Source organism: Athene cunicularia (assembly GCF_003259725.1).
Source record: "Athene cunicularia isolate RWA chromosome 19 unlocalized genomic scaffold, athCun1 chr19_part1, whole genome shotgun sequence".
NCBI lineage: Eukaryota > Metazoa > Chordata > Aves > Strigiformes > Strigidae > Athene > Athene cunicularia.
This window is the reverse complement of record NW_020799124.1, coordinates 5,349,815-5,363,921: the sequence shown is the minus strand read 5'-3', so window position 1 is coordinate 5,363,921 and position 14,107 is coordinate 5,349,815. Positions and strand designations below refer to the sequence as shown.

Genomic DNA, 14,107 nt, shown 5'->3' with positions numbered 1-14,107 from the left:
GGGGAGTGGGGGTGTGTCCGTCGACATGTGGCACCGGGGTGGGGGAAGTAGGGTCGGCGTCCAGGCCTTGGCTGTTTCCATGGCGGTGGCGTGAGATGGCGTTGGGTTTGAGACGCCCTGGGGGGGGGGATTGCAGGCCCTGTTATACTGGCAACGTCGTGGTGCGTCCCTCCCCACACCCCACGCTGAGGCCCTGTCCCCCTTCCCACAAGCATCGTGCACCTGTGCCTGCGCAAGGCCGACCAGAAACTGGTGATCCTGAAGCAAATCCCAGTGGAGCAGATGAGTAAGGACGAGCGGCTGGCGGCGCAGAATGAGTGCCAGGTCCTCAAGCTGCTCAGCCACCCCAATGTCATCGAGTACTACGAGAACTTTCTGGAGGACAAGGCGCTCATGATCGCCATGGAGTACGCCCCAGGTGGGTCCTGATCTCCCCCAGCGCCTGCAGGTTGTTTCTTGGCAGGTCCAGGGAATGCCAAGCCCTCAGCTCTCCTTGGTTTGGGCTCCTGTGGCCCCGTGTTGTGCTCCTTGTAAAAATCCTGTGCTTTGGACCCCCAAAGAGTCCAAACATATCTCTCTTGAACAGACATTTTTGTGGAGAAGGATCCAGGGGCCATAGTGGATCAGCCAAGTTGACCGTGAGCCAAGTGAACAAGCACTGGCACAGGTTGCCCAGAGAAGTTGTGGAGTCGCCATGCTTAGAGATATCCAAAAGACAGGTTGTGGTCCTGGGCAACCAGCTGTCAGTGGCCCTGCTTGAGCAGGGGATTGGACCAGATGACCTCCTGAGGTCTCTTTCAACCTCAACCACTCTGATTCTGTCATTATATGCCTTATGCCTTCTAATCATATCCGAAACAAAGAGATTTCTAACACCTCTGTGGCTGATAAGTGTGCTACCATCTGCCCTTGGCTTAGGTTTCACATTTCCCTGTGTCAGCTCTTGGCCACGCTGTTGGTCCCACAGCTCTGTGTGGGAAGACGTGCTTTCTAACGAGGTTTGCTGTGGAGTTTAAGATAAAATCAACATTCGCATGAGGGTTTGTTAAAAGTCCTACGTGAGCCCTGAATCTGGACCTCCCCTTCTCAATAGGGGCCTCTCTGTGCCACGTGGCCTTTCTTTTGCAGAACAGGCTTATCTTGTTCTGCCATTGAGGTTTAAGTCGTCCTCCAAGAGCTGTAATTTTAGCGTCTTTTCCTGCTGCCTTTGACAATATGTCAACAGTAACTTCTCTCTCGCTGTTTCTTCGTCCCACCAACTGTGCTGTCATTGTTCTCCACACAGTCTCGGGAGCATTGGATGATGTGCTGCGTGTCCCACCAGGACGTGATTTTTCCCATGTGCTTGGCTTGTTAAGATGCCGTGGCTAAATCCCCCTGGCTTTCAGGCTGAGTTTGCAGTGCCCTGTGCAGCCACCCTTGCCAATAACCTTTTGTTGTTCTTTGCAGGGGGCACACTAGCAGAGTTTATTCATAAGCGCTGTAACTCCTTGCTGGATGAGGATACCATCCTGCATTTCTTCGTGCAGATCCTCCTGGCTCTCCACCATGTGCACACCAAACAGATCCTGCACCGTGACCTCAAGACTCAGAACATCCTCTTGGACAAACATCGCATGATTGTCAAGATTGGAGACTTTGGCATCTCCAAAATCTTGAGCAGCAAGAGTAAAGCCTACACGGTGAGTGGCCTGGCTTCACAGGGGAGCTGCTTAGCACCATGGCAGCAGGCTGGAAACTCTGGCCTTGGCTCACTATAGTCTCTTGGAAGCTGCTGTAGGCAGTGAGGTTGGGTATAGTGTACTTGCAGTAGGCCACATCCATGTGCCATGATGCTGCTTTGCTCCTCAGAGTTTATACAGGCTGATGTCTTCATGCCCAAGTTTGCTGCAGGTTGTGGGCTGTGCAAACATGAGAAAGACCTGCCTGCCCAAGCCTAGGACAGGATGGGGTGGCTGGGCCCACTGGTGAGGGTAAACAGGGTTCCACCCACTGTCACAGTGGCAGGGGTGGGGTTTGCAGGGTCATCTGACATTTGGCAACTGAATTCCTGCCTGTGCTGCGCCATCCTGCCTTGTCTTAATCTCCTCTCTCTGCCTGAGACTTGGGTATCATTCACACCTGGTCTAATCTGACTAGACGTTTCTATCACGCTCACTGCTCTGGGCTCTGATTCTCTCAAGTGGTTAGGAGCAAAATGAGAGGTAATCTCTCTATGTGCAAGGGAGGTCACCGGAAAGTCAAATCCTTGTTTTTTGTACTGAGATTGTCAGGCAGATGTTGACACCAGCGAACAAAAGCCCAGCTCCACTAAGCTTTGGTTGGTGGTGCTGTAATCAGCCTACACACTAGGCTCTAAACTGAGCCTTTCTCTTTCCACGTCGCTGCCCCAGTTTCACAGCATCATGATCATTTCCTTTGTCTCTTCTAGGTTGTGGGAACTCCATGCTACATCTCCCCAGAGCTCTGTGAAGGGAAGCCTTACAACCAGAAGAGTGATATCTGGGCTTTGGGCTGTGTGCTGTATGAACTCGCCAGCCTTAAGAGGGCTTTCGAAGCTGCGGTAAGAGGAATATGGTTTACGTGTAGTGCAGGGAGCCGTGTGGCCTCTTACAGAGGTGAAAATGTATGTATGCTTGGATCACTCTTCTCCCTCAGCCTGGAGGTGTGAAGGCAGAGGGCAGTGCTGAGAACTTCTTGCTCCTTTGCCTCACCTCTGACTGCCCAGCCTCTGTATGTCTTTCTCTTGTTTCCTCTCCAGAATCTTCCTGCCTTAGTATTGAAGATCATGAGCGGGACATTTGCCCCAATATCGGATAGATACAGCCCCGACCTGCGCCAGCTCATCCTTAGCATGCTGAACCTGGATCCTTCCAAGCGGCCCCAGCTGAATGAGATCATGGCCCAGGCCATCTGCATTCGTCCCCTTCTGAACCTCTACACTGACGTGGGCAGTGTCAAAATGAGAAGGCAAGTGATTCTGTCACCTTAGTGTCCCTAGGGAGAGGCTGCCACAGCCCACAGTGTGTCTGACCGGTTCACTGTCTCTGTTACCAGCTCTGAAGAGAGTGTTGTCCCCCTGCAGCTCTCCTGCATTACCCAACATGTGGCTGCTGTGGGCTGAGCCTGGCCCATTGGCCTTGTGGGCTTGTCATCGCTGTAACAGGGGACTTATGAGCTCAGGGGGAAGCAAACTGATGACAACTCCCCTTTCTCAGGTGGTTTAAAGCACCCACTGTGGCAGCTCTGTGAGCCGTGGTTTATACTGTAGTTCTGCCCAGACCTGTGATTCAGGGCTCTGCAGGACCTCTGGGGCAGAGCTGACATTAAGGACTGGGTTTTGGTTTGGCAGGCCTGAAAAACCCTTGGCTCCAGTGCCAGCAGTGACCCACAGCCGGACAGGGGGACGAGTGAACAGCACCAGGCCGAGGGGTGAGTCCTGGCACCGTGTGTTCAACACAGCTCCATTCAGAAAGACCCTTTCCTTCGGATGACAAGGGGTCAGAGAGGCACTTGAGCTTCTGGGGAGAGGAAGTTAAGAGACATCACCTTCCCTGAGCCCTGGAGGAGCCCACCAGCACCTTGACTGTGGGGACCAGGCAGCACTCTTTCTCCAGCTGCCTCTTCTAGGTTTTGAACCCTTGAATCAAGTTTCTGCTGTTTCCAGCAAAGGCTGGGAACCAGCTGGCGGTGCTGAGGAGGGGATGTCCCAGTGCAGGGCAATGCCACTGGCACTGGTAACAATTAGACTAGAGCTGTTGTGGTGCCACTTCCCTCAGTTCTGGGATAAAATACAAGGAGCTGTTCCCACGTGTTTCTCAGCCCTGGCTGGGAGCTCCCCAGCAGCCCCTTGCCAGCCTTGGACCAGCACTGATCTGGCTCTGCTGGCCAGCAGGCCCTGCTCTAGCAGCAATGCTGGCTCTGCTATGCTGGCAACCCAGACTGGCTGGTGTCCTTTCTTTTCCTGTGGGAGGAGAGTCAGGGATCTGTGCTGATGATTTCTCTTTGACCCACAGGCATTCGAGGTGGCTCAGCCAGGACAGGAATCCCTCCTCCACTGTCATCCATCTACACCTGGGGGAGTGGGATCACCACCCCGCTCCGCCTGCCCATGCTTAACACCGAAGTGGTGCAGGTGTCTGCTGGCAGGACGCAGAAGGCCGGGGTCACCAAATCGGGGCGGCTCATCATGTGGGAGGTGAGTGGTGGGGAACCTGGGGCAACCAGTGGCTGTGGAAGCTTTGGATGTATGATTTTTGAGGAGGAGACGTTTCTGCTCACTGTATCCCCCAGGACTGCTGTCCAGTCCTGGGTGTGGGTAACACCACTAAGCCTGTGAGAAGGGGCTCGTCTGAGTTCTCCAACCCAGCTCTTGCTGCACAAATGTGCAGCAGCCAACATGGCTTCTCTCTGCCAGGCTCCCCCGATGGGTGCAGCGGGAGGCCCTTCGCTCCCAGGAGCCACCGAGCAGCTCCAGCCCCAGTTTGTGTCCCGTTTTCTGGAAGGTCAGTCTGGCGTGACCATCAAACATGTGTCCTGCGGTGATCTCTTCACAGCCTGCCTCACAGGTGAGCTGCTGCCTCCTGCCTTCACCTGGCTGAGTTCCAGACCTCTCTGCGTGGCAGCTGGCTTGTGAATGCAGCGTGACTGCCTGGGGAGCCTGCTCAGAGAGGAACCGGAGGGGTGCACTGGGCTGGGGTGGGACGAAGGCCTCTGTGGCTTCTCGTATAATATCAGGTGGGGTTAAGAAACAGCAGGCTCGGTCCTCCTATGATGCCACACTGGTCAGCTTGGTCTCAGAGCTCTGTCTGGTGTGAGCAGGATCACAGATTTATTGTTCTAGCTGCACTGGTGTCACCTGAAGCCAGAACTGGCCTGTACAGTGAGGACTTTAGTGTGAGGAGTGTCTGGGAAGTTCAAACTTTCTCTGTCACATACTCTGCGAGTGTGACACGGACACAAGCAGTGCCCAGCGTTGCAGTGAGAAGTCAACAAGAGCTCCTGCAGGGCCGGTTGTCCTCAGCTGCAGGAAGGCAGGGTCTGAAGCCCCCTTAGAGTGGGCCAGGAGGTGTTCTGCCTGGGAGATAAGCAACCAGCAAACTTCATGGGCATATGTTTGTCCTACCTCTCTGTGGCGTTTCCTGCCACCCCTTTGCTGGGCAGCTGCTCAGTCAGTGCCTCTGTGTATTTAACACCTTGACAGACCGTGGAGTTAGCAGCTCCTGCGTACACAGCTGCAATAATGTTATCTCAGTGCTCTCCTATCATCTGCTGTTTGTTTGGTGAGTTGTCACAGCACATTGAGGCTGCTGCTCTCTAGAAGCTTGCTGAAGGTTTCTGGCCCCCGCAGCAAGTTATGAGTCAGAGTGGGTCCAAGCAGAGCTGCTGTCCTGGGAGCCACGGCCAGCCCCGTGGGTTGCATGTGCCTTGCAGGGCCTCACATGTGCCTGTAACACAACTTCTTTCTGCTTTTCCAGACAGGGGGATAATCATGACTTTTGGCAGCGGCAGCAATGGCTGTTTGGGGCACGGAAACTTCACGGACGTAAGCCAGGTTTGTCGTGAGGGTGCTGGGCGTGCTGTTCCCCCAGGGTAGAGGATGGATCTTGCCTTCTGCGCCACGTGAGAGGGCTCATCCCAGCTCCAGGGATGTGCATCCCAGGCATGCTCTGGCATCTGACCCCCTCCCCCTCCTTTCCCTGTCACTGCGGGTTTTAAAAGACCCAACCTGCCTCTCTGTTTCTCTCTCCCCCCCCTACACAATGATCCCTTTGAGCGTGGGGGAAGTCAAGAGCTGCCTTGTGGTTGCTGTTGGCAGACACCCAGCTTGGAGCCTGCCTCCAATCACACACCTGCCTGCCTCACTCTTAGCCTGCAGCTGCCAGGGTTCACTGAGAAAAGTTATTTTTCAAAAGAGCCAGTATTTAAAGAAGAGCTCTGTGCTTCCGATTGGCTCGGATTGGCCCGTAGCTCCTTTCCAGCTTCTTCCTCGCCTGCCCTCGGATGTGGCAGCAGCCAATGGCTTCCAGCCAAGCCCAGGGACTGGTGCCATTTGTCACTGTGGTCAGCTGGCTCACTCATTCCTGCTCTGTCCGGAGCTGAGCTGCTCGGTGCTTATTGCTGGGGAGGGGAGACCAGTTGGGAACAACAGCCAGATCCCAACAAATGGTGCTTTTCACTCGAAGAAGATAATGAGAATGAGGCTCACTGTGGCGAGGTGTCAGATCTAACAGCAGGTCACAGCAGGGGCTGAGCGAAATGTGGAGATCCTGATCTCTCCACACCCTAACGAACATATAGCTGATAGCTCACAGCTCCCCTGTGCGAGAGCCTTTCAGCCAGCGCATCCTCCACCAAGCCCCTGCCTGCTCAGAGCGTGCGTTAACAGCCCCTGGCACTCCCCACATGGGCAGGGGGGCGAATCCCAACCCTTCGGCTGAACCTATTCCTTCTCCAAACCGTTGTGCTGGCTGCTTTCTTCCGCCCCAGAGATGTTTGCATTATCTTCTCTGCTGTGTGCACGTAGTCTCTAAACCCTTTGAAGACTGGAACAAAAAAAAAATTCTCTGCTGTTTGTGTTGGATGAAAACTGGGATGCTGCCAGTGCTGTGTTGAGGCTGGGGGGACTGGGTGGGAGGGATGGGGTGGGAGCAGCCAGGCAGGCTGGGAGGTCTCGGCTGACGGCTGCTGCTCTTCCCCTGCCAGCCCAAGATCGTGGAGGCCCTGCTGGGCTACGAGATGGTGCAGGTGGCCTGTGGCGCATCTCACGTCCTGGCGGTTTCCAACGAACGGGAAGTGTTTGCCTGGGGCAGGGGGGATAATGGTAAGAGATGTCTGCTTTGCAAAACAGCTTCTGCTTTCCATTGCCTGTTTCCACTCCCCTTGCTGGCCCTGCTTGCCCACAGTCCTCTCCAGCTGTGCCAGGCTAAGTGGGTGTAGAAGAGTTGCAGCTGCTTCAGCGCATACCAAGGCCCCTGTGCTTTGGGTTTCACTGCCTTCTGTGGCAACAGGTCCCAGGCTGAGCTCTTGCAGCAGCTCTGTTGATGCCATTGCTCATGGGGGTGTGCTCAGTTTGTGTGTGGCCATCAGCTGTGCCCTGCTCTGTTCCTCCTGCCAGGTCGGCTTGGGCTGGGTACCCTGGAGTGCCACAACTCCCCCCAGCAGGTCACAGTCCCGCTGGAGCATGAGGCTCAGAGGGTCATCTGCGGCATCGATTCCTCCATGGTCCTCACAGTGAAGAACCAGATTCTTGCTTGTGGGAGCAACAGGTAAGAGCGGGGAGGGTCTGTGCTCCAGACCTTGCCTGCAGCCTCCTGGGCCTGTCCATCTGTGTTCAGCCCAGGAAGAGGGAGGAAGACATCTCTGTGAGCTCCTATGCCCCAGCATCACACTGCTGGTGGTGCAGTTATGTTGGGCAGGATTTGTTTCTTGGGTGCTCTGAACTGTGCTTTTCCCCGTGCAGGTGTAACAAGCTGGGCCTAGATCGGATCAGCTCAGCAGAGGAGCCTTCCCCAGAGGATCAGGTGGAAGAAGCCACCGTGTTCATGGGTGCCCAGTCGGCCCCCTTGAACCAAGAGCTGATCGTGTGTGCTGACATTGGTACAGCGCACTCGGCTGCAGTCACAGGTGAGGGGGGGGCTTGCATTTTCACTGTCTTCCCTCCTGCTTCCATTTCCCATGAGCAGAGGCCTCAGAGAAGCTCAGGAGACACCTTGCTCCCGATGTTGGAGCTCTGTGGAGCAGGATGCTCAGCACGGTAGTGAGCAAAGAGCTTCAGGGGCTCCTCGGGTGACACCCAGTTGTTTCTCTCATCTCTGTTTTCAGCTTCTGGCCAGTGTTACACCTTTGGGAGCAACCAGCATGGGCAGCTGGGCACCAGCTCCTGCCGCAACAGCCGTGTACCCCACCTGGTTGTGGGGCTCCAGGCAATGAAGGTCACTGTGGTGGCTTGTGGCGATGCCTTCACTGTGGCCATCGGAGCAGGTGAGGCTGAAGCCCCGGTGTCCTGGGCTGCAAGTGGGCCCCGGCTTTCCTCTGCCTGCATTCCACGCTGCGGCCAAGGCCGGCCTCAGAGATAGCCCGGGGTGGTACCAGGGAGATGGGAGGCCCGTTTGCCGGTGAGCTCTGTGTGCAGCAAGGTGTTTATTTTCTCCCGCAGAGGGTGAGGTGTGCACGTGGGGGAAGGGAGCCAGAGGACGCCTGGGCAGGAAGGACGAGGAAACAGGAGCACCAAGGCCAGTGCACCTGGAGGAGGCACATCCCTACCTGGTGACCTCCGTAGCGTGTTGCCACGGGAACACGTTGTTGGCAGTCAAGTGTGAGTAGAGGCTTCGTTACTCTGATTCCTGCCAGACACAATGGCTTGTGACCAGAGCCATACCCTGGCACATAAGCTCTGTGTTATTCCAGTCCCTCTAGAGCTGTAGATGAATATAAATAACTTAAAGCCCATAAAAACTCCCCTTCTGCTGCGTCCACTGGGCCAGGGGAGCAGAGGGACAGCAGAGGCAGACTCATGCACCCCCAGAGAGGTGGGCTGGGCAAGCTGTGGCCAGTGGGGAGCTAGTGTGCTGGCAGCCCACGGAGTATCCAAAAAGAGCAGCTCTCTAATTGATGCTGCTGAAATAGAAGCTGAGATTTGAGGCGTCGTTTTGGCTGCCGGCTTTCCATTGTGGTTTGGAAAAGATAGCAATGGTTTTGTGGTTCTTCTCTGCTCAGACCAAAGGCAGCATCTTTGCACGGTTAAAACGTGCCCATGGCGTGACCTGCCCTTCCGTTGCCTGGATGTACAATGGGAGCCTGGCCCAGACTGCTGGAGGGGCCTTTCTTCCTCCTCTGCTGGGCTGATTATGGCCTCAGCACTGGGCTGAGGGATTCCAGTCCCAGCCCACTTCAAGGAGGCTAATTACACCCCAGAGGGGAGGAGGCCCAGCCGTGGCTCCCCTTCCTCCCCTGAGAGTGCCGAGCTCTCACATGGTGTGTGCTGCCACGTGAAGGGGACAGAGAACGGCTGAGTCCCCCGGGCTCGCGAACAAGCAGGGTGTTTGTCACGAGAGTAAAAGGGTTTTGTCTCCGCAGGAAGGCTGCAGGCTGCTCTCCCCTTCTGCTGCCGGAGTTGCCCTGTGGCTCCGTGACAGCTGGATTGTGCAGCACCGTAAGAGCAGGGACTGAGTGTGCAACCCCACTGCTGCCCCTCTGCACTGCCCGGTCCAAAACTCATACTGCCTGTCCCAGCCCTGGAAGTACAAACTCAGCAACAGCAGTGCCAGGGCAGCAGCCTCGCCTGCTCCGGCATCCCTCAGTAACCAGGGTGCAAAAAGCATTGAGAGCTCTGTAAAAAGCTGAGATCTGACTTTGGGCTTTCACACAGCTCAGTCTGCCTGGAAACCTCTCCAGAGAAAACACAAGAGCTGGTGACACGCCTGATGTCATTGCTGCTGTCAGCTCTGGCTGGGATCCGCCCGGAGAGGCTGCTGGCACCCGCGAGCAGTGCTCTACCTTTGGGGCAGCAGTTCTGTACCGCTCTGCGGTTTCCTCCCATGGGGCCAACACCATTTTTGACTGGCTTGGGCTTTTGCCCACTTTATTGTGAGGCTGCTGCTGTGCCCTTCTCTCGATCCCACTGCAAACACAGGAATAACTGGGAGAAGCCAGGTATGCTGGAGAGGAGGAGGCGGAGGGCTCAAGCCTAAGCTCCTGCATTTCCTCCTGCTTGGGCTCTGTGTGCTGGGTGTTGCCTCCTGCTTGTGCCACTCCTGAGGCCTTGCCGTGGCTTCCTGGGGTAGCAGAACAAGGATTGCACAGTGCCCATCTCTTGGGTATCTGGCCTCTGTGGCACAGGGCACTGTAGCTTCGTCGAGATGGTGGTTTACAGCTTATTTTTGGTCCTTGCCCTTTGTGTTTCAGCCGCCGTGGAAGAGTCGTCTTCCCAGTGAGTCTGAACTGAGAGGGGCCGCATCCAGCCTCGTCGTGCAGGTGCTGGGGCTCCCCTCAGCTGTCCGGTAAGCCTGTCTGCCCAGTACGGCCTGGCTCAGACCTGTGTCCCCAGGCTTGGGAGCTTCCAGCTTTCCCCTGGAGAGAGGAAGCTGGGAACGATGGTTCGCACAGAACCGGAGCTGGTCTCGCTGAATCGAGGGTCGCTATGAACCTCCAGTGCCTGAGAGCTGCTGCCACTGACGTGCCACGGGGAAAAACGTCCCCAGAACTCGGGTGCTGCCTTCAGGGGGTCACACTGGGGCTCTGCCCCTCCCTGCTTGGAAGTGCCTGTGTAGAAGGAAGTGGAGCACAAGAGATTATTTCCCCCCCTCCCGCGTGGAAACTGTCTCTGGTTACAAAGCCCAGGCTGACAGCTTGGTGTCTGAGAGAGCTGTCAGCCTTTGCACCGCAGTGTCTGGACTTAGGGCCCCAGGCGCTGCACTGGGTGACTAAGTGCAAACCTCTTCTCTAATTAGAGAAGTCTGTCCTCTCCCATCCCCCGCTTAAAACGTTTCACCCATTTGTTGAGCTGTTCATCACGCTTTGAGGGTCCTGGCCTGCATGGCTGGCTGAACCTGGTGGGAGCAGCCTCTCTGCGTGGCACAGCCCCGCTAGCTCTTCTGAAATGCTGCCTGGAGCTTTCCAATTAGAGACTCCCCTGGCCCCAGGAGATTACTGGCAGATCCCCCAGCTGACATTTGTCCTCAGGCTCCCAAATCCTGCTGCTGACCGGCTTGCTGGCTACCAGCTGAGCTAGCGGAAGGCAGCAAAACACAGTGAGCAATTGTCAGTAATTGAAGTTTTCTAACTCGGATCTCTCCAGGAAGATGATGAGTTTCCACCAGGGATCCCTTCTGCAGGCAGGAGGGGGCATATCACTGTGTCACAGACAGGAGATATATTTTTTTTTTTTATCTCCAGAAGTGTAATTTCCTTTCCTTTCCCTTCCCCATCCTGTACAAAGGCACATCTTTCAGAACCTCACTGACATTAAATCGCTGTCATTTACTTTTGGGTTTCTGTCCTCTTTTCAAGGAGGGAAACCTTGCTGGGCTCTTCTAGAAGCCACCTCAGCCCTCTGTCATGTGCTGGGTCATGAATTCCCCCAGGGCTCCTGCTCTTTCCGCTCTCGCCTCGCCCGGGGAAGGGCGCGGGTCCTGTCCAGCCGGGAAAGGCGGGTGCAGCCCTGGCTGCAGACACGGGCTCCCTTTGGCTCCTGCCAGGGTGGCTGGATGGGTTTTCCCCCCCCACTGGTTTTGTTTCTTGTGGAGCTGCCTTGCAGGCGGTTACACCCTGCTATCCCAGGAAGCTGACTGGAATTCAAAGGATCTGCCAGGCCCTTGGCACTCGCCTTGTGCTACAGGTTACAGGGACTGCTCTGGCAGCCCGGTGTCGGCGAGGGGAGGGTGTTCTCTGCTCCCAGACTGACCTGGGCACTGGGTAACTGCGGAGCTGGGTTAAATCGCCTTGCAGCCCCCCCAGGCCGCTGCCTCTCCTCCCTGTGCTGAGCTGGTGGCAGCACCGGCACCTACAGCAACAGATTTCTCCGATGTGTGTTGTGCTCAGCTCTCAGGGCTCCCCTCGCCCCACACCACGTGCAAACACCTTCCCAAGGAGGGGCTGGTGTGCTGCTACAGCCCCACCAGGCAGGACAGAGGTCTCCAACACCCTTTGTCTCATCATTGGTGGCACCAAAATGCCACCGCACAGGGGGACGAGCAGTCTGGAGAGCTGGGCTGCCAAATCCAGGGGCGAGTGCCCTGGCACCCTGTTACAAAGGCTCTCCAATAAACAACTAACCCTCTGCAACTATTCAGCAGCAGGTTTGAATGCTGGTGAGAGGAGAACAAAACACCACTTCCTAGGGTTTAACGACAACACAAAACACCCTGTCACTTTCTAGGGTTTAACAACAACCCAAAACGCTCTATCACAGAACAAAACACCACTTCCTAGTTAACAACCCAAAACAAAAACACTCTATCACTCACCTAACAAGTGAGGACTCTCAACCTTGAGGAACATCTCAGGGCACCGTCCCAACCCAGTAACCTCAAGGGTTTTCCTTGGGCAGCGTCCCGACCCAAGGGGAGAGTCCTCAGCCGCAGCATGCTGCTCCAGGGGAGGACAGGCTCAAAATGCCCCCACCTCCCCCAGGGACTCCATTTATACCCAGATGAATCCGATCTGTGGTCAGTATTGGCCATCACTGGCCAAAGGCCCCAAGTACTGTGAAGCCTTGAGAAAAGGGCAATCAGCAGCTGCTACCCTTCAGCAGCCAAGAAGCCCTATTTTCACTGGGTGGGTGCACCTACCACACACCCCCCTGCTCCCCGTGGGATGTTTTATGGCTTAATAATGCCTTTCCATGGCAGTGCCGGGGCTGGAGGTGTCACTGGCTCGAATATCTGAACCCTTTGCTCAGGACAGGGGAAACCAGTATGGACCAGTGTGCTTTGTGCTGGGCCAGGGGCTCACTGATGAGGGCTGGAGCCCTTGCAGCCTGTGCGCTCCGAGTTCAGCTGTAAAGCTCAGCGAGATGATTTGAATAATTTAATACCGGGCTGTGACCAAGCCTGGCAAAAGGGTAAAGGAAACAAAGAGGCCCCCAGCCCCGAGCAACAATAGCTCTTGAAACGACAAGCTGAGGCATGTCCGCGCTGCCGGAGGCAGAGAGCAGCCCGGGCAAATAGGCCAGTTGCATTCCTCACGTCTGCTGCTTTGTTTCCCTGCAGAAGCTCCCGGTAAAAACTGCAGGTCTCGGGGCTTCTCCCTTTATCCTTGTTTTGTTCCCGCATCCTGTGGAGCTGGTGGTGGATCAGCCGTGTCCCAGTGGCTCTTCCTGCTGAGGAAGGCAGGGCCAGAAGGGAGCGGGTAGGGGAGGTGATGTGGGGATGAAGCTGCCTGGTCACGTCTGCAGCATCCCCGTCGCTGCGGGTCCCCTCTGGTCATTGTCACCCAGGGAAAGGCCATCCCCGTCCCTGAGCTCAGTAAGATCCTGCTGACCTGGAGCCATCTCTGTCAGCAGGAAACGGCCCAAACCGCCTGCTGATCCTGGAGCTGGTTTGATTTGACTCCAGCACCTCTGTTGTGGTTTTAACCGCGTTCCCACCAGGCTTGGCAGAAGGTGTGGCCGCCGTCTGTCCGTCTGTCCAGCCGCCTCCCTCCCCTTATCCCCTGCCTTCCCTCGGCTTGAGTCCCCAGAAGCAGGGAGAGGACTCTCCCCGCTCCTTTCCCCGGGGCAAAACGCTCCACCTTAACTTCTTTAGAAGCCGGAGCGTCGGTTTTCTGTCCCTCCACTTTTAAGTTAAAATACGAGGCAGAGGGATGGAGCAGGGTGCAGGGCAGGGAGAGGCTGAGGGAAGAAGGCAGGAGGCCTCCCCGAGCCCAGATGGATTCAAGGACTGACCCGTCACGGGGGGACAGGGAACATATTGCCTCCACAAAGGGAACTGCCCTGCCCGGGGGTTGACTGTCGCCTTTGTGCGAGACAAACGCCTGGCTGTGATGTTGAGCGCGGGGAGGGCTTTTGGAAGGGAGAGGGGGAAAGGAGGGGATCTTTGTTTGCAGGGTCTGACACCTCCCAGCCGTCCTGCCAGCACAGCCAGTGCCTTCTGATGGCTTTGTCAGCTCCTGGCTAATTAGCAGAGATGTTTTTCAGTGAGGTTAGGAAAGAAGAAAATTTAAAACATCAAAGAGAAGCAGTGAACGGTGATAAAACTCGGCTTTGTTTCATGCCTGTTGGTGGAGACGCGGGTTTTCTAGGCTCGCAGGGGTGCTGTGTCCGTGGCCCTGCGGGATGCTGACACCCAGGGCCCAGGGTCCGTCCTTTTGGTCTGAACCTGGTCCCGTAGCTGTGTCCAGGGAGAGTTTTTAGACAGGGCTGGGTTGCGGCGTGTTGTGGCTGGGGTAGGGCCTTTCTCTTGTTGGGAAGCGAGCCTGGCTTCAGGGCGTGCTGTGACTTAGTGGCAGAACCGGACAGACCACGGGGCTGTTTGTAGACCCTGCCCTGGAGGGATCACAGCTCTGAGCAAACCCGGCCTGGGAGCATCTCGACCCCAGGCTGCCACCCCTGTGACACCCCGGAGGTTCCCAGTGCTCCCCACTGCTCTCTGTGCGGTTTCCCACTGTC

General features: G+C 56.2%; 2 protein-coding genes across 2 annotated transcripts in view; one reads left to right on the top strand and one right to left on the bottom strand.

Moving 5' to 3' along the window:
- TLCD1 (TLC domain containing 1) overlaps nt 1-215 on the bottom strand; it is a 1,920-nt gene extending 1,705 nt beyond the window's left edge. Inside the window, exon 1 of the mRNA XM_026861834.1 lies at nt 149-215. Coding sequence (XP_026717635.1) covers nt 149-215 — 67 coding nt within the window. The remainder of the gene's footprint in view (nt 1-148) is intronic.
- On the top strand, nt 128-10,969 carry NEK8 (NIMA related kinase 8). The gene is made up of 14 exons (XM_026861386.1): nt 128-418; nt 1,450-1,682; nt 2,432-2,563; nt 2,762-2,970; nt 3,353-3,432; nt 4,017-4,198; nt 4,418-4,568; nt 5,478-5,554; nt 6,706-6,823; nt 7,118-7,268; nt 7,463-7,626; nt 7,825-7,983; nt 8,159-8,317; nt 9,907-10,969. The coding sequence occupies exons 1-14, from the start codon at nt 283-285 to the stop codon at nt 9,933-9,935; spliced, it is 1,980 nt and encodes a 659-aa protein (XP_026717187.1). The 5' UTR covers nt 128-282; the 3' UTR covers nt 9,936-10,969.
- The last annotated feature ends 3,138 nt before the right edge of the window (nt 10,970-14,107 follow it).

Bases quoted from the DNA above. Each gene is read 5' to 3' on its own strand.
- NEK8 (XM_026861386.1), top strand. From the start codon at position 283: ATGAGTAAGGACGAGCGGCTGGCGGCGCAGAATGAGTGCCAGGTCCTC. The intron at 2,971-3,352 runs GCAAGTGATTCT...TTGGTTTGGCAG, and splicing joins GGCAGTGTCAAAATGAGAAG to GCCTGAAAAACCCTTGGCTC. The intron at 4,199-4,417 runs GTGAGTGGTGGG...TCTCTCTGCCAG, and splicing joins GGCGGCTCATCATGTGGGAG to GCTCCCCCGATGGGTGCAGC.